This window comes from Alligator sinensis, unplaced genomic scaffold (genome assembly GCF_000455745.1).
Source record: "Alligator sinensis unplaced genomic scaffold, ASM45574v1 scaffold268_1, whole genome shotgun sequence".
Taxonomy (NCBI): domain Eukaryota; kingdom Metazoa; phylum Chordata; order Crocodylia; family Alligatoridae; genus Alligator; species Alligator sinensis.
Window position 1 is genome coordinate 3,036,098 of NW_005841853.1, and position 24,964 is coordinate 3,061,061.

General features: G+C 45.3%; 1 protein-coding gene across 1 annotated transcript in view; it reads right to left on the reverse strand.

Moving 5' to 3' along the window:
• LOC102387646 (store-operated calcium entry regulator STIMATE-like) overlaps positions 1-24,964 on the reverse strand; it is a 59,133-nt gene that overhangs the window by 7,911 nt on the left and 26,258 nt on the right. Inside the window, exons 2-7 of the mRNA XM_006016321.1 lie at positions 22,598-22,646; positions 21,467-21,562; positions 18,822-18,943; positions 5,473-5,585; positions 3,856-3,939; positions 1,987-2,103 (exon numbers count right to left, since the gene is read on the reverse strand). Of these exons, the coding sequence (XP_006016383.1) occupies positions 1,987-2,103; positions 3,856-3,939; positions 5,473-5,585; positions 18,822-18,943; positions 21,467-21,562; positions 22,598-22,646 (581 nt within the window). The remainder of the gene's footprint in view (positions 1-1,986; positions 2,104-3,855; positions 3,940-5,472; positions 5,586-18,821; positions 18,944-21,466; positions 21,563-22,597; positions 22,647-24,964) is intronic.

A 24,964-nucleotide genomic window follows, 5' to 3' on the forward strand; every position in this document is an offset into this window, starting at 1 on the left:
TGTCGGAGATCCAGAGGAGTTTGGCGCCCTGATCCACCGCCCACCTCTTCCCGTCTTCGAGCGCAACTTTTATAAGACGTATTTACGATTCTGATTTTGGTGGCTCGTTCACCCAGAGCATCCGGAGCTCTGTACCGTGGAGCCTAGCAACCTCCACGAGACCGTCTGTGTTGTCTATCTGTAACCGCAACTTAAGCAAGTTTTCCAGCCTGCACCACTGCCATCTCGGTGTAAGTAAATAATCCTTAAAACTACCGATACGCGTTTGTGCCTAATTCCAGCTCGAAGGCCTTCCCTCTCCACCCCGGCGTGCCCAGGCTGCTGGTCACAGCCCGCGTGCAGCGCAGAAAAGGGCTCGGGTTGCTCCCGGCCCGCACAATTAGAACAACTTTACACTTGTTTAAAACAAGGCTTTCAACTTGCAAGAGCAAGAAAAGTAGTGTTCAGGTGTCCATCTACCACAACAAGCGTGGACTGATTTAAATCCCCTAAAAGAGCCTTCCAAAGCCAACTCTACCAACTACAATGGAAAGAAAGCGTGAACAGCAGCAGCCACAGGTCAGAGATCAGAAGTATGCTATGATCTGAACAAAGTATTTGTCTAGTTGGTTCAAGATGATTAATTAGTTTTGACTTTTTTTTTTTTTTTTTTTTTTTAAATATAGGCGTGTCCATACAGATCTTTTAAAAAGATTAGCATAAGAGTCACACTTTGAACTAAGAGCTAAAGTAAAACAAGCAGCCAGATCAAACCTGCTTTGCTTTAACTCCTGTGAAAGGATGGGTTCCCCACCCAGTTGTGTTCTTGGGGAGCAACTCAGCTTTCATCCAAGGAGGTACACAGGCCAGGCGTGTGCCATTCCTTTGCCTGATGAGTTTAAAAAACACTTTTCTGCCTCTTTTCCATACAAAAAGAAATTCTCAATACAGCAATTCTCAGCCAGGCTGCCAAGACACCCTGGGGTGCCACCAGGTTTTTTAAAGAGGTGCTGGGAGGAGTGAGGGGATAAGCAGTAAACCCAGGCTCGGGCTTGTCCCTGCCTAGACAATCCCATACCCTTACTGCCAAGCCCCTGCATAAAGGAGGGACGCACTGTAATACATAGAGTAGTTTTTTGAAATCAGGTGCCACTCAATTCACAAGTTATGGGAGGGGGCACCGAGTCCAAAAAGGTTGAGAACCACTGCTCTCTTATGCCACGTACCCTTGAAAACCGAGCTTATCCAATACAGACAGCAGCACATTTCCAGGCTAAAATTCTTGCCTACGTTGCACCAACACTTGCCAGCTCATCGTATACTTCCATGTATAAGCCATTATCAGATTTAGTCTTAATGCTAAATGCCATAAGTGCAAGTAAGCTTAGTGGGTCCAACGGACAAAAAAAAAGAAAAATGCACTCCTTGCACAGGTCTACCTCCAGAGGAATTTAAATCTACCAGCGGAAGCCAATTTTAGATGCCAGCCTCACTCCTTTTACAAGTTTTCACTGATCTTACCAATGCATGGCAGGAAGTTAGAAGTTGTATGCACAGCACTTATGAAGCGGGGCTGGAGGTCAGGAGGAAGGAAAGGATTAGATGCAGCAGCTTGGCTTGTGGCCTTGACCGAAAACCCAGTCAGAGGTATGGACGCTATACATGTCCAGTGAACTTTTGTATAAGCAAATAATGGGAACAAACCAATTGGTCACTGATTAATGTTTGCCCTTTGGACTGAAGAGCTTGCAGGTGTCAGACTAAAATGTGTACAAGGGGCAACTGAGAAGGGACTCCTACCCTTATGCCCCGACACCTACATTTTTGCAACATGGCTCATAACTTCTCTCAAGGTATAAGGAAGCGTGGTGTTGCACAGCTGTGGGGAGGGTCTGGAGCTCCATCGCAGGGATACGGCACATTGCCTAGATCAATCCTTAATCCGAAAAGCAGCCCTAGAGAGGGTTTGTCGTAGGCATATCTGCACAGCGCGTTCTTTGCTCTTACCTGGGATTCTTCGGTCATCACAGTCCGAGGGGTTTCTATGGACCCGCTGAGGTCAAGGCTGTCCTTCTGCTTGTGTTTCCTCATGATCAAACTGTCTACAACCCAGAACATAAGGGCCTTGAAGAAAGGAAAAAAAAAAAAAAAAAAAAAAAAAAAAAAAAAAAAAAGGAGGAAAAGTTATTTCTAAAAAGGGCAGCCTTATACAGTGTAAGGAGACTGACCTGGCATGACCAAAGGAGTGGCTCTACAGCTTCTGGGATGAACTACCACCTACATGAGACACTAATACACTTGCTAGGATGCATGCAACATTGAGTGGAACAAGCACAAAGTTTGAGGAAAACTCTATACATCCCAAGTTAAGGCGGATAGAAAACTTTTCAACCCCCAGCAGGCTGTGCACAGGACCTCCATCGCTATAGCATGTCAAATCACACTGCACTATGACTTTCCATTTCACCAACCGGAGCATTTCTGGTCCCACCCACTTAGGTTTCTATGATCCAAACGAAATGATTTGAGACTTATTTCCAAGTGATATTTTCTAAACTAGCAGCAGTTTTGGTAGGGGAAAAAAAAGTTTAGAAAAATATCACTCAGGAATATCAGCCCTTTGGAGGGAGAACACCTACTAAAACACCCAGCTGGAATTCAAGGAGGTCCCATTTAAAAAAAATCCTTTTTAGCAAGAAGACTGACATCATACAGGATGATCCTAAATTATCCTATTTACATGCATACTTCTTGGCTTCCATTCATCCTTTCTACACCCTCTCCACCCAAGTAATTTTACAAAGTAAATTGGAGCTTTACGGTCTGACTTGTAGCAGATTCTTCCCAGTTTTGACATTAGGCGGCTTCTCAACTTTGCCAAAGTTTCCATTTCCAAGATCTCCACAAACAGAAGATCTGAAAACAGCATCCAGCATCTCCCCATGGCCAGATTTCATAGCACTATACACTTAATTTTCCATTGATACAATGATGGTATGAATCTAATGTGCTCGTCCTGCAGTGTTGGCTTGGAGGGTGCAGAAGTGGAGAAAGGGTCTGTAATTTGTATTTAGTTTGGAGACAGACGTGCAAACTACAGTCCCATGGGGGAGGGGGGTGGTGGAAATCTTCACTCAGCAAAACCAGAGTTCATGATCGGCAGCAACTAACACTTTGAATGCCTGGGACCTCTTGACCTGCTGGAAAGGAAATCCAAATGCTTCACAATTAAATGAAATTCCCATCACTACAGCAAGACAATCGCTGTCAAGTGACCCCTTGAGATTGCCACAATCTATTAAGCAACCGACTTGAGAACAAAACTTGCCCTCGAGTCCCCCCAAACAACTCGAGGCTCTTTGCTGTCCTCACCTTTACATTATCTAAACAATCGTTGGCCTCATTTTACAACCCAAGTAGATTCTTCCAGGTAGGGAATCTGTTTTCAGTCTGTGCAATTACAGTACAACTTATATGGAGTAAGCTGCCAGCCTCTACAGAGCTCCCACAAAGTATGAAGTGAGGGGTTTAGTTACAAAGTCAAGTTCCTCCAGTTAATGATGCTGGAAAGTAAATCAGATAAAGTGTTGGCAGCACAGCAGTTGCTACGCACGTGAAGCAGTTTGGTAGGCAGCAGATATTTTAGCTTAATTGACTGGCTGCCCTAGGAGAGGGGGGTACTAACCCTAGCCTGAACTGGCCTGTTGTGACACTGGTCACATCGCCTTTGCTTCCTCCGGTCTTTTGTCTGATCTTTCCAACCTGACCTTTGTGGGTAAAAACTGCCTCCTATTACGTGGGCAGCGATCTCCGTTCAGGATGCTGAAGCATAAACGATGCAGACTGTTTTCAGGAAGGTCCTCCGGCTCCACTTACGTTGACTATAAAAGGCACAATGAGCATCACCAGGACAAGTTCCAGCTGAGGGTCTGGGATGTAATCCAGCAAAAGCTCCTGAAGCTGCAATGGAAACAAAAGTTAAACAGGCTATTAAACCGTTATTTCTACTAGGGGATATTAGCCGTGAGCTGTAACAGAGGCTGCAGCAGCCTTCATCTTGCTTCTCTACTTGAGCCAGAGTAACAAGCTACAGCACTCCCTCCAGATACTTCCTGACAACCCGAATGCTAAGCAGATGTTTATTCGTTCATGAAGCATAAGCTGTGCAGGTCTTTAAAAAGCAACTGGTGGGATTTCCCTTGGCTTCTTTTCTTGGTCACAAAGGACAACCACCTTGCATGAGGCGTGCTGAAAGGAATCCAGAAACACAGCCTGATCCAGACTTACTGTTTAAGCTTCCTCTACTCTCATATAGGTCAATGCAAAGCCTAGCTCGGTATCCCTAGGCGAAGCATTCCTTACTGTGTGTCAGCAGGCAGGTACCAACTGGATTGCAGTGGAGACATGCTATAACTCAACATCAACAGTTGTCTCACCAGCAAGTTCATATTCATTCCCAGGTTACCAGGAATCAACTGTATACAGACTCCGTGCCCGAGTAACTGGATAAATTTCACAGCCTGTGTTACATCGGTCAAATTCGACATCACGGTCTTTTCTACAAAGGAAGCTGGTTGCAGTACTGATCTTTGAGAAAACACCCCTAGTCGCTTGTTCTCTGTAGCCACATGCAGAGAGTAAGCTGCACTCTTTCAGCAGGCGCAGAATTAATTTTTTTTGTACCAGTAACAATTAGTGGTGGGAACAGATTAGGACACTGAATGCTAGTGGTTACCCAAAGCCTGCAATCTTACTTACAGCAACAAGCAGAAGTAAACACATCCATTAAATGTGCCATTAAGTGCCAGCATAGGCCAATTCAAACCACGTGATCTGCCATCTCTATCATGTCTTGCAGCTCACGTTAGAGCCGACTATGCTGCCATTTGTAAACCAGAGGCCACTTTAGAAATGGGTGGGCTACATCTTCCTTCACCCCATCTCTACTTATGGAAGAAGTGGGGTAGAGAAGGACCAGATGGCCAGAACTTGCCATCGTGGGATTGCTTACTAGTAGAGACAACTGGCCTTGAGGTCCGCCTGCCCAGACTACTTCTGAACACTGCAAAAAAAAAAAAGAAAGCTAGGAAGCAAGCACCCAGAAAGCACAGCAGTCTCCAGAGTCAGCCTGTACCTCGATGCATGATCAGCATCTTACGGTGTCCCTTCAGCTGTGCCTAGGCTGATATCTTCCCAAGGTCACAGCTCAGAAGAGCTGAGAGACTTGTGCTCTCTCTATCCAAGTCCTAGCGTTTCAGACTGGTGCCATAAAAAGACAAGCTCTTGGCTTTGGACAGGCTGAACAGTTCTACTTAAGGGTCTTGAATGGTCTACTTCTGGTATCATTTTTCAGCCAATAAATGCTCCCCCAAATGCAGGTTCTTGCTCATGCATCTCAGAAGGTTCCCCGTGAGGTATGACTTAATAAAGCACTGAAGGTGTATAATGCAGTGGCACAACTCCTTTGGGTACAAAAAACAGCTGAGAACTTGCCTTTGTCCAACCAGGGATGAGCAGGACAAGGCTGATCACAGTCTTCTCAAAGACCATTATCAGCAAGTAGAGGATGCACTGGCCGATCCAAGCAGCAGCTTGTGGAGGATCACCTGAGAGAACAGGATAGGTACAGAAAGGGTTCTGCTCGGTTACTGAAAATCCCAACTAGAACCAAGCTTTCAATAGACTCCCCTCCCCAACTTTACTTGTTAAGCTGCTTTATTTATTTAAAATTTCATAGACAGACATTATTCCAGAGCGAATACAATAAATTGCTCTGCCTGTTTGGTAGCAGGGCAATCATGGTTTCAGAGCCATTTTTCAACCAGGTGAAAGTCACATTTTCTACGATGCTATAGACAAAGCCTCAGCTGGGATGATGTAGTTGGGGATGGTCCAGTTTTGAGCAGGGGGTTGGACTAGATGACCTCCTGAGGTCCCTTCCAGCCCAAATTTTCTATGATTAGCTCAAAGTCACCATAGAATGGGTGCATTTAGATCACATTTCCCCATAGTCTGCTTATGAGAAAGTGCCACATGGGATAGCATCAAAAAGAGACTTAAAAAAAAAAAAAGCAAGAGCCCATCTCCTGCTTCCCCATTACCCACAAGGCCAGTCACGCTTCAAAAAGTGACATTAAATGGATTTGTGTAGAATAGTATCAAACCAAGGATGGCCATTTCTCAGGCTTATTATCTTCTACATGCATGTTAATACAGACTCAGAATACATATTTAAAGTTAGATCCATGATCATAATTCCTTGAATTTTCATACAATTTCGAAGCACTGCCCCTCTGCTGCAAGTCGAATTATATGCCAAGTACAGCAGTAAACAGCAAGCAAAGACTATTGCACCCAAATGAGACCTCCAGGGGAATTTTAGGTGCCAGACGGGTCTTGAGCCACATCCAGTATCATTGCCAGGTTCTCGCTGATGGAGGAGTTCTTGACCCTTAAGATTTGCCCCTCAGCAGGCATTGCTTTTACTATGCGACTGAACCCATGTACTGACATAACTCCCCTCTTACACAGTGCAGATGTAAGGGATCTGTTGCTGATGAGAGCAGAGTCAGGGATTATGATACTCATGGCCTTAGACTGAGACAGGGTCTCAATCAGCCTCAGTTTGAGTAAGGAAAAAAAAAAAATGCTAGCTAAATATGAATGATACCAGTACTTATGTAGCGATAACTAAAAGCATATTTATTGTTAGCAACTATAAATGGAGCCATATCAGTTACATGCAGTAGCTTCCCTTCCAGGCTCCCTGGGATCTTGGGTCTGCAAAACTGGGTTGCAGTTTCTGGCGACAGGCTCTTGAGACACAAGTGACATTTCCTTTTGCTACTCGAGTCCAATATAGTCTTTAGTCTGCACTGGAAGCAGATGCAACAAGAATTTGTAACAGCAGCTGAGCAAAATCAGACCTAGCTCCAGCAGCAACTCGCATTCAGAAGGTCTCTCCCTTTCTGTATCATAACTCTGGTTGTTTAAGAAGTCCTTGCACCTCTGTCCCTCCAGACAGATTCTCATATTATTGCACACTGAGCTTGCAGCCAAGATAAATTGGGCACTAAAAGAAGAAAGCGCTTTGCCACTCCTAATGCTGCACACGAAGAAACCCATCAAGCAAAACCTCCCAGGGGCATAAACAAAAAGAGTTCAGTATCGAAGTTCTGGATCTTCAAGTCCAAGAGAAATATGCCTGTGATCATTAGGGGCTGGGCCTTCCCCAGGCTTCTAGATCAGAGAGCAGAAGTTTAGCTCTAGCACTGCAATTTTAAAAATCAGCCAGAAAAAAAAAAATCCTGTAGCACTAATTGCTTTCAACCTAGCCCTCCTTTGTACAATACAAGGTGGGTGCAATCAGAGGTTAGGATAGAGACTTGGGAGTTCAGGCGTAGATCCTTAAGAACTTGAAGTGCTAACACAATTTTTTTTTTAATTCTATGATTTTGGAAAAAAGAAGAAAAGCCGGGAGCCGGATGCAGGTGGAAGGCAGACGAGAAGCTGAAAGGGTGCTTACGGGAACAGCAAGAGCAAAAGGGAGCAAGCAGCAGGACAGCTTGGGTATAGGGGAGGTGAAAAGGAAAGAAAAAGAAGAGGGAACCAAACCACTGAGGCTAGACATGAGCTGTGCAGCTTCTGGGGGCTGGGCTCTTATCCTGCGCCCACACTAGCACAGAGCTGCATGACGGAGTGGAAGGGAGAAGGTTGTTTGCAGGGGAGAAAGTGCTGGGAGAGCAAGTGGTTTCCTTCATCCGGAAGAAGAGCACCGCCACCGCGATGCACTTGTCAAACCAAGAGGTGGATTTCTCTCCACGTGCCAACATCTGATCCCCTCCCATACACGTTCTTGGTTGTTACAAGGCCAGCAGGCAAGGATACAGCACTGGCAGTGCCCTGGTTGCCCTTCCTTTCACCTACAGGTGGCCTAGGGAGGTGTTGGTGATCTGCGGCATTGTGCAAGACAGTTTGATGCAAGGATTTCCTGGAAGCCATGGACCTGGATTGCCTGCTAATGCAGGGACTGTCCTCAGTGGCCCCTTCCAATCCCCCATTCCTGGTGCTATTCTAGTCCCAACCCCAATGAGAGAAAACAACGCCACTGCATTTCCTTTTTGGGCTCGAGTTCTGGCTTCCCTTCGGGTCACTGCACGCTCAGCTGGTGTGCTCTGACCCCTGTAGAGAGGCCGGTCTCCAAAACCACAGCATCCTCCGCACATCCCCAAATGCTCTGCCGTTAGGCTTCCCAGTGGAAGCTGCAGTGGCTGAGTGTTTCCAGATGCAACCCAAGTCCATCCAAAGAGAAGAAATGAGACTTCAGCCTATGTGACCATGGTTAATAATTGATCTGCCGTCTTGGGCTCACCAAGGCTCTGCAAAGTCTGCAGAACACCTCCAGCTGTTATCATACCAACAGCAATGGCTCTTGGGCTTTGTACGGTGCATGCCAGATAGTTCATCTTTACTACCACGGATGGAGTAGCATGGCTGAAGAAAGAAAGGATCTCAGACTTGAAAGCTCCAATCCAATGCCAACCTTTTCCTGGTTTCAAAGCTTTTTCCTCCTCCCCCCTCACATTTAGTTTGCAAGAGATCAAGCGAGTTGTTTTTTCTGGGTTATAATTAGGCTTTGCAAGACAAGAAAAATATGTTATTTTCCAGTCAGCAGGCCGTTCCCTCCCTAGGCAAGAATAAGAGATCAAAACAGATTTCAGCAGCACAGATAAGTGGGGTCTACGAATCTGGGGTGAAGGAAGCTCGAGAAATTGCTTCCATAGCAGCACAGACAGGCCTGTGCTGACCAAGTTGGATTGGTATAGGTTTGTCTGTAAGCCTTGCAATTGTATACCGGTGGTCTCGTTGCTATAGGCGAAAAGCCAAGGAGATTTTAAATCAACTAATAAAATCCATTTCAGGTGTTACTTAACACACACAGGCAGAACGAGACTCTAGGAAACTTTTAAAAGACAACTTTTTAAAGGGAACTAGCCTCAAAAAAAACAAGGCAACTTGCAGCTTCCTTGTACACAAGCACAACCAAGTGTAAGCTTCATTGTTCCTCTACACATTGAAGAATAAGTTAAACAATATTGCTTAAGTTTTACTGTAAGTGGAGTGAGCAATGGCATATTTCAGTTTCCTTCCAAATAGAGGATTACAGAAGGAAAAAACAAAAAACCAACACAGAAATCCTGGTTCAAGTTCTGTTAAGAGGGGGCAAGAAGAGTTTTGAAAAAAGTGGATTAACACAGCTTTTAAAAGTTAAGTATGCAATACATACAGTGACAAGACAGATTTGAGTCTAGAAACCGTTAAATCTGAACTGAGTGCGTTTCTAACAACAAATGTAAAAGATTTTAGAATGAGTCTTACCTTCTCACGGGTAGTTTTTAATCCATGCATGCGGGGGGAGAGGGGAGTAGCAAATCTTGTTTTAAACTCCTACAGTAGTATCTTAAAATTTGACTAAATCACTGTATTGCACCCAAGTTTTCTAGTTCAATTTTTGGGGAAGGCAGGGGAAGAACCTGTAGGGCCCTTAGTAGCCACTTTCAGAAAATTAAAACTATTTAAAAATTAAAGCCTCATGAAAACATTTGTGGCACATTTGCTGCTTGAAATATCAAAAGTTAACTGGATGGGAAAGTTGCTGGCTGAGCTCTTGGAACCAGAGCAGAGTTTGCAGAGTTTGAAGTGCTAACATTGAGAGAGAGCTATCTATCTCTCTATGAAGTGCTAACATCCACCTATCGATATACAGATGGCTCTCTCTCAATGTTAGCACTTCAAACTCTGGTTCCAAGAGCTCAGGCAGCAACTTTCCCCATCCAACCAACTTGGATAATTTGAAACAGCAAACACGTGCCTCAAACATTTTTATTAGGCTTTAATTTGAAGTTAAATATCCTGTTAAACAAATCCATCTTTCCAAACCTATCCAATTTTTTTTACTACCTTTCATCTACATTGCCTCAAAATGATCCCTCCTCCAATACTGCAGGAGGTTGGACAATACCAACATTTTACAGATTGCTGATTTAGCACATATCTCCATTCCTAGGAGAAGTTCAAGGTCTCAGGTCTGAAGATGGGAACTGAAAATCAGCTTTGTACCACTTTGACACACCACCAACTAAGTTGGATACTGTATCTCCAAGACCTAGTAAGTGAAAAGCAAAAAAAGGATGGGGGAAGAAACAAAGAGAGAGGGAAGTCACTTGCCCACATTCAGACAGAGCCTCGTCTAAGAGCAAGACCCAGCTGTCATATTGGAGCTGGGAGAAAAACCTATTTAATTTATCAGTGTTACAACATGGGGAATTGGTCCAGAGCTCTCCAATAAGCCTAGCTCACATTGGTTGCAGATGGAGTCTCATAGGGCATTTTTACATGTACTCCTGACACAGTGCATATCAGCGCTGAGAAAAGGGTTGTGGTGCTGCACTTTGCACCAAAACACATTCAATGTGCTTTAATTCAAAGTGCACCAAGCATGTTTTAGTTCAAAGCGCAGCACCGCCATGCTCTGGGCCACTAATGCACACGATGCACAAGACTGCCAGCGCGCATCAGTTTACATGCTCGAGTAAACTCGATTAAAAAAAAAGACAGATCTCCCAGATTAATCGAGTCTGCTCCGATGCACTTGATTTCCAGCATGGAGCAGATTCTCCCCATGTGTGCAAGTGCCCATAAGTTCTGCATGATGAATTCAGTGAAATGGTTTCAGCAATGCTTGAAAGTCCTCTAGTTCTGCAGAAACATTTCACTGAAATCCCTGGGGAACTCTTGCAAAGGGTAGTTGCCTACAAGAAGCCTTGGATATTACAGCAGACAGGTCACTGGAAAAAAATCTGTCAAGTATCTGCATAAAAGAGGCCTGGCTTAGGGTTTCCCAGCTGTTCTTGTATCTGATCTGCCCTATCCTCCTGTTTTTGGTTTTATTTTCAGAGCTCTGAAAATAAAACTGGTTTTCATACCAGATAATCTATTCTAAAGCACATGGCAGGAATCTGGATTAGATGTGGGCTTGTTTTTTTTCCCCCTGACCAAAGGGTCAGTGGCTGTTTTGCAGTTATATTTTGCTAATTTTGGTTTCCTGGAAACAAGAAGCTGCCCAGTGCCAAGCCAACTTGGGATGAAGGTCAAGCCTCTATTTTCTACAGGAGCCATCTGGCTGCTGGGGACATCAGCTGCATCACTTCCAGCGGGGAGTTCAGCTAACTCCTTACCTGGGCAGAGAAGTCAAATCTGCTAGCCACTGGGCTACTAGGTGAGAAGAATTAACCAGTGTCCAACTCAGCCTGGATGAATGCCAGTGTCACAGGATTTCTCATTAACAGGTATCCACGTGGGCTCAGACTCCTGTGCTCACCAAAAGGAAAGAGAAGTCTCCCTCCTCCAAGCTACAGCTTCTAGATGCCTCGAAGCACACATCTCCAGCAGCCCCACAACGCTTGCTACTCGCAGTGTAGACACTGTCCGTCTGAGAGGGAGCCTGCCTTTAAGACACTAAAGGTCTCCCAGATCAAGCTCTGGCTTACGGAAGGACACCACCCCTCTCAGATGACCGAACATCAGGTTGTTCAGGACTGTGCGCTGGAGCCCAATACTGTATAGGCAGACTTCACCTGCTGCCTGTTCTAGCTGCTAGCACTACATGCTTTCGACACAGATGTTAACATCAAGCCTTGAGATCTTAGGCCATGGGACTAATACAGCCACTGGAAGAGGAGTAGAGAAAAAAAAAAAATGCACATCTCATAGTTGTTACCTCTATAGGAGAAGCAACGGATCCATTAGGACCTCAGGCTCCAAAGGATGTGGCCAAGGCTGATTGCAAGCCAACAGGACACATGCTTATCTTGAGCTCCCTCACTCGTATGTTCATCTTATCTTGGTCAAGCTTGTCCCCATTACACATTTCTGTCCTGCTAAGAAAAATGCAGATGCCAATATGTGTATTAAACCAGAGAACCCAGGTCTCATAGTAGGGAAGTGGTGATAAAACCATGGCCTCCACCCCATAACTGTACTTGGATTTTGACAGCAAGGATTGTGCAAAATAAACAGTGTCAGTGACCCAGCAAGACTTCAAGAGGGTGTGTCAAGCGACTGCACAAGGGTTTCAGACCGATTCATCACCATCTTTCTTCCCCAGGGAATAAAGTGGATCCACCCAAGGAAAGAACGGTTTTGTCCCAAGGCCTCACTCCACGTACTTCAGCTGTGCTGGATATAGCATGAGCCTTTAGTCTCACACAAGCAGCACTGCTTTCTCTACTCCAAGTTGTTCTCCCCACAAATTAAAGTTGGTTTTTTTTAAATCCATGCTTCCTTAATGCACTGAGCTGCCTGCAAGCTGCATTTGTTACCATCAGGTAGCTTTACTCACTGCCTTTATGAAGCTACATGTACACTAAACAAAGGTCTGACTGCAAACCAGAAGCAATACAGAAACCAGAGGGCAACAAGCTGAGAAAGTGTGATGGTTTGACTCCTCTACAACAGCAGGTAAGAGAGTTTCAATCCAAACTTACTCCCATTGAAAGATAATTTCCATATGTGATGCCAGGGACAAGGGTCAGCTTAGATCTGGAGAAGCAAAACCTTTTGGTTGGCCATGGACCAACTGTTGGGTGGAGGGAATGGGTGCAAGATGGATTTGAAGTGCAGAAGCCACTTGGAGATTTTTTCCACCCCAAGAAAAGATAGCCTTTGAAACTTAAGACTGCCTGTCTTGACCCATGGGTACGGTCAAAGGACAGACTTCACTGGACATCGGAGCAGGCCGAAAGCTTGCCTGGGACACTGGTTTCCTTGTCCGTTCAGACCTTTCTAAGCAAGGCTCTCAAAAGATGGGAACAGAGGAGGACACAGACTCATGAGCTGAAGTTGCAAAGTTGATTTAGGTTGGATATCTGGAAAAAAAAATGCTTCACCGTTTAGGACAGTGCAGCAGTAGAATAGGTGCCAAGGGAAGTTATAGGCTATCCTCCATCACTGCAGGTGTTCAAGGAGAGGTTGGACAGCTACCGGTTGGGGATGACGTAGGTATAGCCATGCCTATGCTCTACCATGGGTGTTTGCCACACTTCTGGTTTCCCCCTCTACCCCTTTTCTGCTACGTCTCAGGGCATTTAAGCTTTCCTTAGAGGCACTGGGTGTTAGCTGCAGCCAAGGTTGGGGATGTCAACTGGGGTGTGCCATTGCTCCAAATGGAGAGGTTCCTGGCTAGGTCTTGCCATTGTGCTCAGGGTCAGACCAAGCACCACATTTGGGGTCAGAAAGGAATTTTACCCCATGGTCAGATTGGTATGGACTCTGGGGGTTTCCACCTTCCTCTGCAGCAGGGAGCATGGCCCTCTACCTCGCATCTCTTAGGCATATATTAACACCACTTTTTAGAAGCAGGACACTGGCTACGGTGGTTCCCTTGCTTTACCTGTGGCAGGTTAGGGCGTTAGGTCTTGTGCTGTGCCTAAGCCAACAGTAGAATTTAGATTATGGATTTATCTAGGATGATTTGGATAGGGACAATCCTGCCTCAGACAGGGAGCTGAACTAGATTACCTTTGGAGGTCTCTTCCAGCCCTACTTCATGATTTCTATGCAAGGATCAAGTTAAAAAACAAGCAGGTGGCTTTTGGAAAGGTTGCAAGCTGAACACTATAGATGCTAGTTGAGAATTGAGGAACAAGAAGTATCCTCAGCAGAACAAGCAGCAAGGCCTGCTATACAGGTATCAGTAGGGCAAGAAGTCAGAGCTCAAGTGTTTGGAGGCACATAAGCACCCCTACAGGACCAAAATATGGACAAGCACTTCAAAGAGGAGAGCCAGCATATAAACGGACACCCATTTGGAAGAGCTGGACAAGCCTATGGCTCAAGAGATCCCCTTCCAGTCCAAATACCTACCTACCAAATGCAAACTTGCATTTACAACTGAAATCATTAGTCCCTTTAGTTCAGTGGTTTTCAACTTTGTTAGATTCAAGCCATCTTTCTGAAAGTGCCCAGCTTTTAGTTCACTCAGTTTTCACCTACAGAAAGATAACAGAGCAATTCTTCTGTTGCAAACAACCCAAAAACATTCTGCCCTGTTGTGGTCTGTCTAACGCTATGGCTTCCTATAGGAAATCTCTGGGTTTAATCTTGTGAATAATGCTTACAGACTTAACAGTGCTAGCATTGTATGGTACCCTGCAGCACCCCTGAAATGATCAAGGCAACCCAGGATGCCACAGCACCCTGGTTGAGAACTGTTGCTCTAGTTAAAAAGTTAAAATGATGCCCATTCTCCAGTGCTTTTACTCCTTAGAGGCATTTATATTTAGGCATCCACCACCCACGAACACAAAATTCACGCATGCCTAGTTCAAGTCAAGACACCAGCACAAAAAGCAAGGTTGTGAAAACTGATGAGCACCGAGGAGTATTTCTCTCCTTGCACAGAGGAAAGGCAGGCACTCGGGTCACTTAAGACATGTTGCTTAAGCACTAGCAGACAACTTCCCGACTGCCCCTGGATGTGGGAACATTTGTTATGGAAATGTTGTCTAATCGTATCACGGGGCCAAAATGCATCCCCCACCGGTCCGCAGTTAAACCCAGGAGCTGGCATGGAGCATGTTCTCCTACAACTCAGTTAGACAGGCCAAGTTCAGTAGGTTGCTAAACAGTGTTTAAAAAGAAAAACCCAACCCAACCAGCTTGCTTCTGTATATCCAGCCAGGGATTTAATGGAAGCATCCTATTCGATTTGTACAGAAGAATCACTGGAGCCACAGGCTTGTATCCCCAATGCGTTTAATAAAAAAAGACTCTGTCCCTCATCCTTCCAGGAGAAGGGGAGGAGAAAGGAGGGGTTTAAAACAAATATTTTCAAGTGAACCTGACAAGCAATGCATTAGGCTGCACTTTGATCACTACACACTTTGGTTGTTCCCTTTTCCTAATCCTTTGCTTGCATGTTTCTCACTGCAGACAATGCTCTGGATTTGTATCCAAACCTACCTAGAGGTGCTCCGAACATTGAATTACTCGCAAACTCCCGACACAAAAAAGTGCAAGACACCCAGGCAATTGTAGTGGGTGGCCAGCTTAAATTAGTCCCTGGTCCCAGCAACAGTCTTTTTCTGGGCCCAAAAAAACCACAGGCTGCAATGCCCCTGGTTCCTTTGCTTCCCAGGGCACAGCTGAAAGCAAGTAACAATCCAAATGAACATGCCCTTAGCCTGGTCCCAAAAACACAGGCTTCAAAACCCCAGGGTTGATCTGCAACGGGTTCAGTTGCAAAGGTCAAACAATCCAAAATTAGCACGCCTGGGATGGGTCATCTCTCCCCCCTGTAGTCTTCCTTCGAGGAGGAGACCTCCCAGCCCATCCAACCATTTCCCCACCTCTAACTCCCCCCATTGACTTCTTCCTGTTCTTTTATTCCCAATTAGCCAGACACTTCCCTCCATTACAGCCAACTGCCTGCCAGCTGAAGCCCCTTATGCAGGTGGCTCATTGCTGGCTGGCTAATGGATCCAGGCTGCAGCCTGGCACAGCAACGCTCCCTTCAGCATTTGCCCACTTTCCTCAAGGAGTTTCAAAACATCAAAACTTTAACCAGATCTAGCTCTAAGTGTCCCAAGTCACATTTTTAGGATTTAAAAGGAACCCACCTTTAGGGTCCGAATATCAACTGGGTTCCTGCCTTTATTAACTGAACTACAGGAGTTTAGAGACTTGGGTTCCCCTGCCCACCCAAGTGATTTAGCCATAAAAATCACAGAAAATGAGGGTTGGAAGGGACCTCAGGAGGTCACATCTAGTCCAACCCCCTGCCCAAAGCAGGACCAGCCCTAACTAGATCATCCCAGCCAGGGCTTTGTAAAAGTTGGGTCTTAAGAACCTTGTATTTCCCCAAACAGGTCATTTCCAAGGAATAACGGAGGAGCAAAGAAAGGCAGAGCATGCAAGTCAACAAAAATAACAACTGTTCAAGCCAGACAAAAAGAGCATTTAAATCATTTCTTTAGCCAGCCAATTGGCCTTTCTCCCTTCTTTGGAAGAGTGTGACATATTGCAGCTAGGCTTAATACTAAAAGCACAGCTTCCACTGCCGCAGGTGAACAGAGACACAGGGAAGCATTCACTTCTAGTGACAAAGTGTTAATTAACCTTGCAGATTAAAATGGCATCATCCATCACTTGCCCTCTCATGCTATCCAGAAGGCTGGTTTAAGTATAAGTTTCTCAGCACAAGAGAAGTTTAGAGGCGTTTCAAAACTGAATGCTTCCAGGTTTGAAACCATGCTGTGCCAAGATTTCCAGGACAGTCATGAATATCCACTCAAATCCCAATTCCCATTTAAGTCAAGTTCTCACTAAGGGATGGGCATGATACGGCAACATTTGGTAGAGACGAAGGGATGTACCCAAAATCTCACTGGCAGGGTCAAAAGGAAGGCAATGACATCCTGGTGTTGCTACTGTTAACCAGCTGTGCACATGGGAATTTATAGTAATTCTGGTCACTTTGGGGCAGAGTTTGTAATAGACGGATTTATTCTCTACTAATCAAACCGCCATGCCAGCCTCAAGGGCTTCACCTGAAGATTACAAATAGAAATGCCCTGAACAGAAGTTTGCATACAGCTTCAGTCATGGGAGAAGGTGTAAAATAACAAGTACTCATGTATAAAAAGATACTGTCATTCTGCTTCTTCGTCACATCCATCTAACCCATGGTAAAGCATGGGCACTTCCTCCATTTGCATGCACTATGCACCCTCCTCCAGCTCAACACCTATAGCCACCCAGGGTCACCTCTCCCCACCCAAGAACTGCAGCCACTTCCTTTCTGGTCCTCCAACCTCCTGCCTGCCTCGCTTGAAACCACGTCTCAAAAGCTGTCATTGCTTCATGAAGACGTTTCTTTACTGCATCAGGAAGGAAGTTAAAACTTCTTTTCCTCAAGGCCCTTCCCTCTTCAGACAAACTGTTAGAAAGGGGGGATGCTGTACCTTCTTCCGTGCTACTGGGACATACGTCTGGATGCTATCTCCTGGCCATCTGGTCTAGGTCCCCACTATGGCAAGTCCCTCTCCTGAAGGGATCAAGTTCTTTGCCTGAGCACATCCGCAGTACTGGCCCCTGCCATCACCCATTCAAATCCCCCATAAAGGCAGGACTTCCTTGTCCACAAGACTTTCTATAGTTAAGGCATGCATATGGGATAGTCTCCAACTGTTGTTTCCATAATAAATGTGGGAGTTAAGCTGTGCGGTGTTGTACTGATGCAATGACAAGCCAATAATCAATAGAATGACTCTAGTCTTAACAGATCTTAAACATGTAGAAGCCTTCACATATACAGAGTGAAGTTTTGCCCAGTTGCCCCATCTTATTTCCTAGGTTTCTCTGTGAAAAACATTTCTACATTGCATCCTTTCTACCTACACATGCCAGTGCCTCTAACCAGTTAACCTTTTCTCCTATGCCTGAAGAAGGGTGCTTGTGCCCGGAAGCTTGCAATTAAATAGATTTTTTTTTTTTGCAAAAATCTGGTCTAATAAAAATCGCCTCTACCATAAGTTGCGATTCCTTTCGTCTCTAGACCAATATGGCTACAACTTGGACATGGATACCCGACTAGCCAGCTACCCACTTAAAAGCTCCAGCACAAATCAGGCAGACTGACCTGGCTTCTAGAAGTCATTTCTCCCCATTTCGAACTTCTAGAAGGTCGCTATGAAAATAGGCAGACAAGGCTTATGTCCTTAGACCAACACAGCTACAACCAACAACCCTGAAGCTGTGAAAATAAGCACCAAACTAAAAATGCTATCTTTTGAACCAATGAACTCTTTATATCGAGTTCACTTTGGGGCAAGCCTCAGCTACTTTGAATTAAAAAAAAACCAAAACAAACCACAATACTCATTTTCCCTTGCTAATTCTAGTAAGTCTGTTAGCCCCCACAGTAAGTATGTGCAGTGGGAAAAGGAGAGCGTCACTTTTCCAGCAGGACTGGCTACGAACCACAGAGCCATGGAGGTTTCAGTGACTGTTTAGACTAAAATACAAAAAAAAAAAAAAAGCCACCCCCAAACACAGGAAGGCAAATACTTCGCTAACTGGCAGTACTGTATTTGCTTAACTTTATTTTTACAAGGAGAAGTGCTACCCTCTAGTGGGGCTGTATGAGAAGAGGAAAACCAGGTTCCAAAATAGAGGACAGACAAAAAAAAAAAAAAAAAAAAAAAGGATAGCAGTTAAGTCAGACCTTTATCAGAAAGCACAAAGTGAAATTACTTGGCAAGTTAAAAGTTTGCTGTCAGAAGGTATTCGAGTTTGGCAATCGCATTCTTGTACTCGATTCTACTTGTATGCCATCCAACATGGATGAGGCAAGTGATTTGGTATTGAGTTGCTCATCCTGGCCTGAAACATTTCAGCCCAGCTACGGAGGCAGGCGGAGTTAGCTGATCTTCGGAAGGGGTTGCAAAGCTTAGCTTACCTATTCACTTGGAGAGGCGGGCTGGCCAGTGTGTTGGTGAGGGAGAGTTTTACTTGTGAGGAGTTGGGAAGAGTTTATGGATGCAGAGCTATTTGCAACTTAAGTGATTTCAAAAGCCTTTTAGTGACCATTAATCCACAGCACTTTTGATAGGCGCCTCTGAGAAGTTAGTTATCTGCTACAGAAACTCTTGAACTCATTTAATCCAGGTTCGATTACCCTGCACCTTCCAACATGAACTGTGAGCATAAGCTCATCTTGTGTATTGATCTGAAAAAACCCCACATATTGGGGGTAGGGGGAAGAACAGTTGTCCTCCACTTACCGTACTCTCCAAAGATGAGGTAGTTGTACTGTTGACGCTCCACAAACCAGGACACAACCTTCACCCCAAGCCAGATCAGCAGCATCCCCAGGGTGGCATCAAGGATGAAGTTTATTAAATAGCTAAAAAAAAATAAAATAAAAATAGAGAACACACCTTGTAATGCTTCACAATGCATGTTCAGCTGAGCTCTACTCCCATTTTACCACAAATTTTAGCTGTGGTATCCTTAAAGCCCCTGCTGAAATAAGAGTCTTAACTAGCAAGTCTCCTTCAACTCACTCCACTGAACTAGCTTGGTTAAGTCTTGTTAGTTTATGTAGCCCACAGCACATACAAGCATGTGATGGGTCTACTATGGTGACCACCTAATGTGTATGACCATCAATTGAAAAGGACCTTTGACATGGCTCCAAGGCCAAATTCATTCCCCGAAAGAGGAGAGATCTCTGCCATTCTCACCCCTCCCAGAGATGAGCAATTTTGAGGGATGTTATTTTCATACAAAATTATACCACGAGCTTGTGTTTCTGAAGGGTTGAGACCCATCTCCCACCAGAAAGATAGATGATGCATTGTGATGCTGAAGGACCTTGTTCAGAATTAAAAGATGGGAACTATGTAGGTGAAAAGAAAAAAAAAAAAAAAATACAGCTGAGCTTTGTCTATTTTAAAAGGAAGCTGCATGGACTGTGTGTTGAAGCCTATAAAAAAAAAAGGGAATAGGTTATATATGGATCCAACCATTAAAAAAAAAAAAAAAGCTTCAGTAGTGTGTCTTCAAAATGTACCAAATTAAAGCCAGCAAAGCTGTAAGTGAGATGTACAATTTAAAAAAAGGGGGGGGGGCGTTAAGTAAGAGCAGCAGGAAATTTGAATTAGTGAATTACTTTGAGGAGTTACTGGGTTCGTTTTTATTTTGGGTTTTTTTAAACTAACCAAAAGTCTTTCTCCAGCACTGTAAACCCAAAGCTAGTGCTGGTAGAGGCAGAACCCCCCCCCTCATAGTAAAAGGTGCTTCCAAAACTTTAATGACTATGAGGTCATAGTAGAAAAAGGCATTTTAGATACGTTTCCTTTGAAAGGAGAGACAAATCTGAACAAATCTGGATTTCAGAAATCAGACAGGCAAGAGAAGTGCATATTTTTGTCTAAATACACAGATTGCCATTCTGTTCAGCAATGCTATGACTAGTCCTTCTGCTGTTTGCAGACCCTCATGTGTTTTCCAGGTACCTGCCCTCTAAACTGGGGACCTGTAAAGGAAAGCAGCAGACTGGGCAGCATTATGCAGCAAGTCTATGACACAGTCAACAGGAGCTGCAAACTCAAGGTACTTGGGAAGCAGTGCTCTGTCCAAACTGCGCAGGTGCAGACACCTGGGAAACCGGGCAATTGGCTCCGTGGACGGACCCAGAGGGTGGTGGTTGACAGAAGTCAATCATGGTGGTGCCCTATGACCAGTGGGGTCCCCCAAGGCTGTCCTTGGACCCATGTTGTTCAACATTTCATTAATGATGTGGACACTGGAGTCAAAAGTGGACTGGCCAAGTTCGCCGATGACACCAAACTTTGGGGCAAAGCATCCACACCTGAGGACAGGAGGGCGATCCAGGCTGACCTGGACAGGCTCAGCAAATGGGCAGATGAGAATCTGATGGTGCTTAACACTGAAAAATGCAAGGTTCTCCACCTTGGGAGGAAAAACCTGCAGCATCCTTCTAGGCTCAGCAGTGCTACACTGGCTAGCACTATGGAAGAAAGGGACTTGGGGGTCATCGCTGACCACAAGACAAACATAAGCCTGCAACGCGATGCTGCAGCTAGTAAAACAACCAAAATGCTGGCTTGCATCCATAGATGCTTCTCAAGCAAATCCCGGGACGTCATTCTCCCATTATACTTGGCCTTGGTGAGGCCGCAGCTGGAGTACTGCGTCCAGTTTTGGGCCCCACAATTCAAAACGGATGTGGAGAAGCTTGAGAGAGTCCAGAGAAGAGCCACGCGCATGATCAGAGGTCAGGAAAACAGACCTTACGACGACAGGCTGAGAGCCCTGGGGCTCTTTAGCCTGGAAAAGCGCAGGCTCAGGGGTGATCTGGTGGCAACCTCTAAGTTTATCAGGGGTGACCACCAGCATCTGGGGGAACGTTTGTTCACCAGAGCGCCCCAAGGGATGATGAGGTCAAACAGTTATAAACTACTGCAAGACCATTTCAGGCTGGACACAAGGAAGAATTTCTTTACTGTCCGAGCCCCCAAGGTCTGAAACAGCCTGCCATTGGAGGTGGTTCAAGCACCTACATTGAACACCTTCAAGAGTAAATTGGATGCTTATCTTGCTGGGATCCTATGACCCCAGCTGACTTCCTGCCCTTTGGGCAGGCAGTTGGACTTGATCTTGAGGTCCCTTCCAGCCCTAATGTCTATGAAACCACTTAATGTGCAGTCTTACACTTCCAATACTACTGGAGGTAAAAACCTAGCTCTAGCAGCTCAAGTGTAGCACTATCATTTCACATTGAAGATCATTTAAGTCGGTGTCTGTTTCCACTGTGCATATGCCATGCCTTCTATTGCTGCAAATGATGTAGTTTCCTCCTGTCACAAGAAGGACATGCATGCACGCACACAGCTATACTTACAGAGAGCAGGGGTCTTCTTCAGTAAGATCAGATAGGAAAACATTGGCAAAATGGATGAAGAGGGCACCTATGGCTTGCTTGGAGGTATCATAAAACCTGATGCAATGAGACAGAGCTGTTCAGTAGCAGCATTAGAGAAAATACACAAGCTCAGGAGATCCCAGAGTAAAAAAAAAAAAAAAAAGAGCAGAGTGATGCAGTGCCTGTAAGGGCAGCACACACCACCCAGAACTAGAGCCTGGCTCCACTCTGGCTGCCAGCCAGCCAGGGGCCGAGCAGCAGGATCACCACTGCTGCAGCCCCAGCAGGCTCCCAGGTAAGGCTGCTGGGGCCAGCCCAGTGCTACCCCACCCAGGGTAACCTGCCACGTGCCAGAGGGCACATGGCACAGGCATTATCTGGGGACAAGGTGTGCCGCTGCTTCTTGCCCTCAGGTTAAGAACTGTCCACGCTTGTGTGGATGTGGCTTTGTGGGCTGCTGTCTGACATGACTGCCAATTTGCTGGAGGTAAACCAGAAGTTTTTAGTGCAGTTCTGGAGCCTACTTAGACCTGTTCAGCCCTCAGTCTCCTAGCAGAGGATGTCAGCAAGGAGAGGGAGCTGTCAGGACAGGTATTATCATATCAACTGTGATAATACTTGTGGCGTTTTTCCAGGGGGAACAGAACCAAGCTGCCAGCTCTGTACCAGCTACAAGACAGTCTTGCCAGTCAAAATCCCCCACCCTCAATCTGTCATCTAAACCTCCCGGTGTCCTCATATTAATCCCATCTACACGTCCCATTCCCAAACTAGTTTGCTTTGTTACAACGGGAACCATTTTAGAAGCTGCACATGGCTGTCTAGTATTAATAACCAAACCGTTTACTAGTAATGGTTAGAGGGACTTCTCAACTATCATACCACACAGGGCCACCACTCTTAGCCTGCCATGCTATGTAGCAGCCAGGATTATCTGTTGCATCTTGGAAACTTTTACAGGGAAAGGCAACATCACTCCATTAACCATGTGCTCGGTATTTAGAAACAGGAGCTAGAGGCCTGCTACCATAAACAGAACAAGATGGTCTCAAAAAAAGAAAATCTTAATTCAGAGCTTTGGGGAAAAAAAAAAAAAGTTAAATGTCTCACCATATCATCCAGGGACGCCTCTCTTCTTTGGGCTCCCTAAATCGTTTTACTGCAAGAGAACGGAAAGGTCACAATTAGGAGCGGGGATGAGCGCCTACTGGAATAAGCAGCAAGATTAGGAGGCAGCAGAATTAACAAGAGGACTTTGACATTTCTCCAAAATGTGCTTTCCCTGTTCTTTTCAGTCCCAAAACTCACCTCCTGGCCTCTCCTCAAGTGGGATAAATGGTTCATCAGAAAATATTAAGATGTGTGGGCTAGTCGATGAGGAAGTCTGTGCTGGACTGGTCATGCAGAGGAGAGCCTTCATTCTCTAGCCAAGATGACAGCTAAGATGCGTTTTAGTCCAAGATCCCCAAGGATTGTTGCAGCCACCAGAAAGTTAACACTAAAGGCAGTCTTACAAGCTTGGCGGTCTCTGCCACTGTCAAGAGCCAGACATTCAGGTGCTGCCAGGCTTGTCTAGCCCATACTGGCTTGGCCACTTGCTAGCTCCTTAATAGCCTTAAAATTGCAGACTCTTGTCAACAGTATTTATTACCATGTAAAAAAAAAATCCACATGTACTTTAGGGGAAGCAGCCCACACAGGCAGTAGGATCAGGTTAGCATGCAGAGGTTAGATTGAAGAGGCCTGGGGCAGACTTGAAGGGCTTATATCCTAAATAAATCTTCTACACAGTCATCACCCAACCCCAGAGAGACACCTCCACTCATCTGTCACATTGCCATTTGACCTGAAAACTCCTGTTAGTTAGCACCTGGGCTTGCATTGTGTGCATAACCCAGGTTTGAGAAGATAAGCACCTGGCTCCCAAACTAAGCCCCACAGAGATCCAGAAACTAGGCAAAGTGCATGGATGTTGTAGAAAGGCAATCAGGACTCATAGTAGAGGTGACATCTTTTATTAGACTAACAAGATTTTTTGCAAAATGACGTTGTAATGATGACAATTTTTGCAAAATGACGTTGATGTTGTAGAGATGCTCGCAGCTTGCCTAGCCCATACGCAAAGGCTAAGACCCCTTTCCAAAGAAGTCTGCAAATTTTATCTAATGGGAAGGACGGGACACACACTCTGCTTTAGATGCCCCTGTTAATACCAGTCGCATCTGACTTTCCTGAGCAGAACTTACCTGTTGCTGATTAGGCTTATTAATAGTCCATTGACTACTGCAAAAGTTGTTTTGTACTCCTGTCATTTTGGAGATGTTATATAGGTCTCCAAATGATGCAATGACTACAACTCTATTAATAAGCCTATTCAGCAACAGGTAAGACCTGCTCAGAGGAAAAAAAAAATGTCAGCGGGGACTAGTATTAGAAGGGGTCTGAAGCACAGTAGAAGCAGAAAATGAAGGGGCTTAGCACTAGCTAATGCAAGAATGGGCAAAGACCACTTGAGTCAGCCTGACAGTTCCTATGAAGATCTTGTTTTCATTTCATTCACCTGATGCTACAGATTACCTCCATCCAAGGAAGCCAAAGCATGCTCTGTGTTATTTACTCCCATCAATCCTCAAAGGAAGAATCTCTAACCTGCTTCAGAAATGAAGCCAGAGTTTCAGTAGCTCACCAAGGGTCATACAAGAAAGCAGAGATCAAGGTCCTGGGGGGGGGGTCTAGTAATATTCCCTCCTGCATGGATACGCAAAGCCTCAGTTGTTCAGATGCCTATTTGGGCTTCTCCTGGAAAGAAAGTTAGAGTAGGCATAGGGGAGCAGCACCGAGCAACCACAGGAGTGTTGATCTGGGCAGACCCAGGCACCTTACACCTTTTCATTCATTCTCAGTGTGTAAATTGAAAATGGGCTTGCACTGCACTGACCATCCCAATCTTGAAATGGAGAAGAGTTGTTGCAATTAAAGTCATCTGTAGCCACAGTCACTCGTGTCCAAATACAAGAGGCACACGTTCCTGAAGCACCTTGGAGTGCAAAACAGACTAGGATTTTCAGCTGCCAACAGGCAGTGCCTTGTATTGGGATACGCTAGCGTAAATCTAAAGTAGAGCATCTTTTCACAAGAACCATTGAAGGCAGCCACTCGGTGCTTTCCCTGATCACGAAGTAACGAAAAGGTCCCTGAATTTCAGGGCAGTGGAGGAGGAGGAGGAGGAAGAGTTGTAGTTGTTGCATCATTTTTAACAACCACAGGGTTTTGGTTAGTTTGATTTTTTGGGGGGTCTGCTTGGTGCCCGTCTTTCACAGGTAATAGGAGAAAGCAGGGTTGTCCAACTGCATGGGTTAGCATATGGCCCATGGACTCCCACCTGGCTGTCTCTATGCCCATTGCTCTTGCAGCTTCTGGGGGCCGGGTTGCCCACGCTGTGCACAAGGCAGGGAGCTGGGCTGCAGACACAGCATG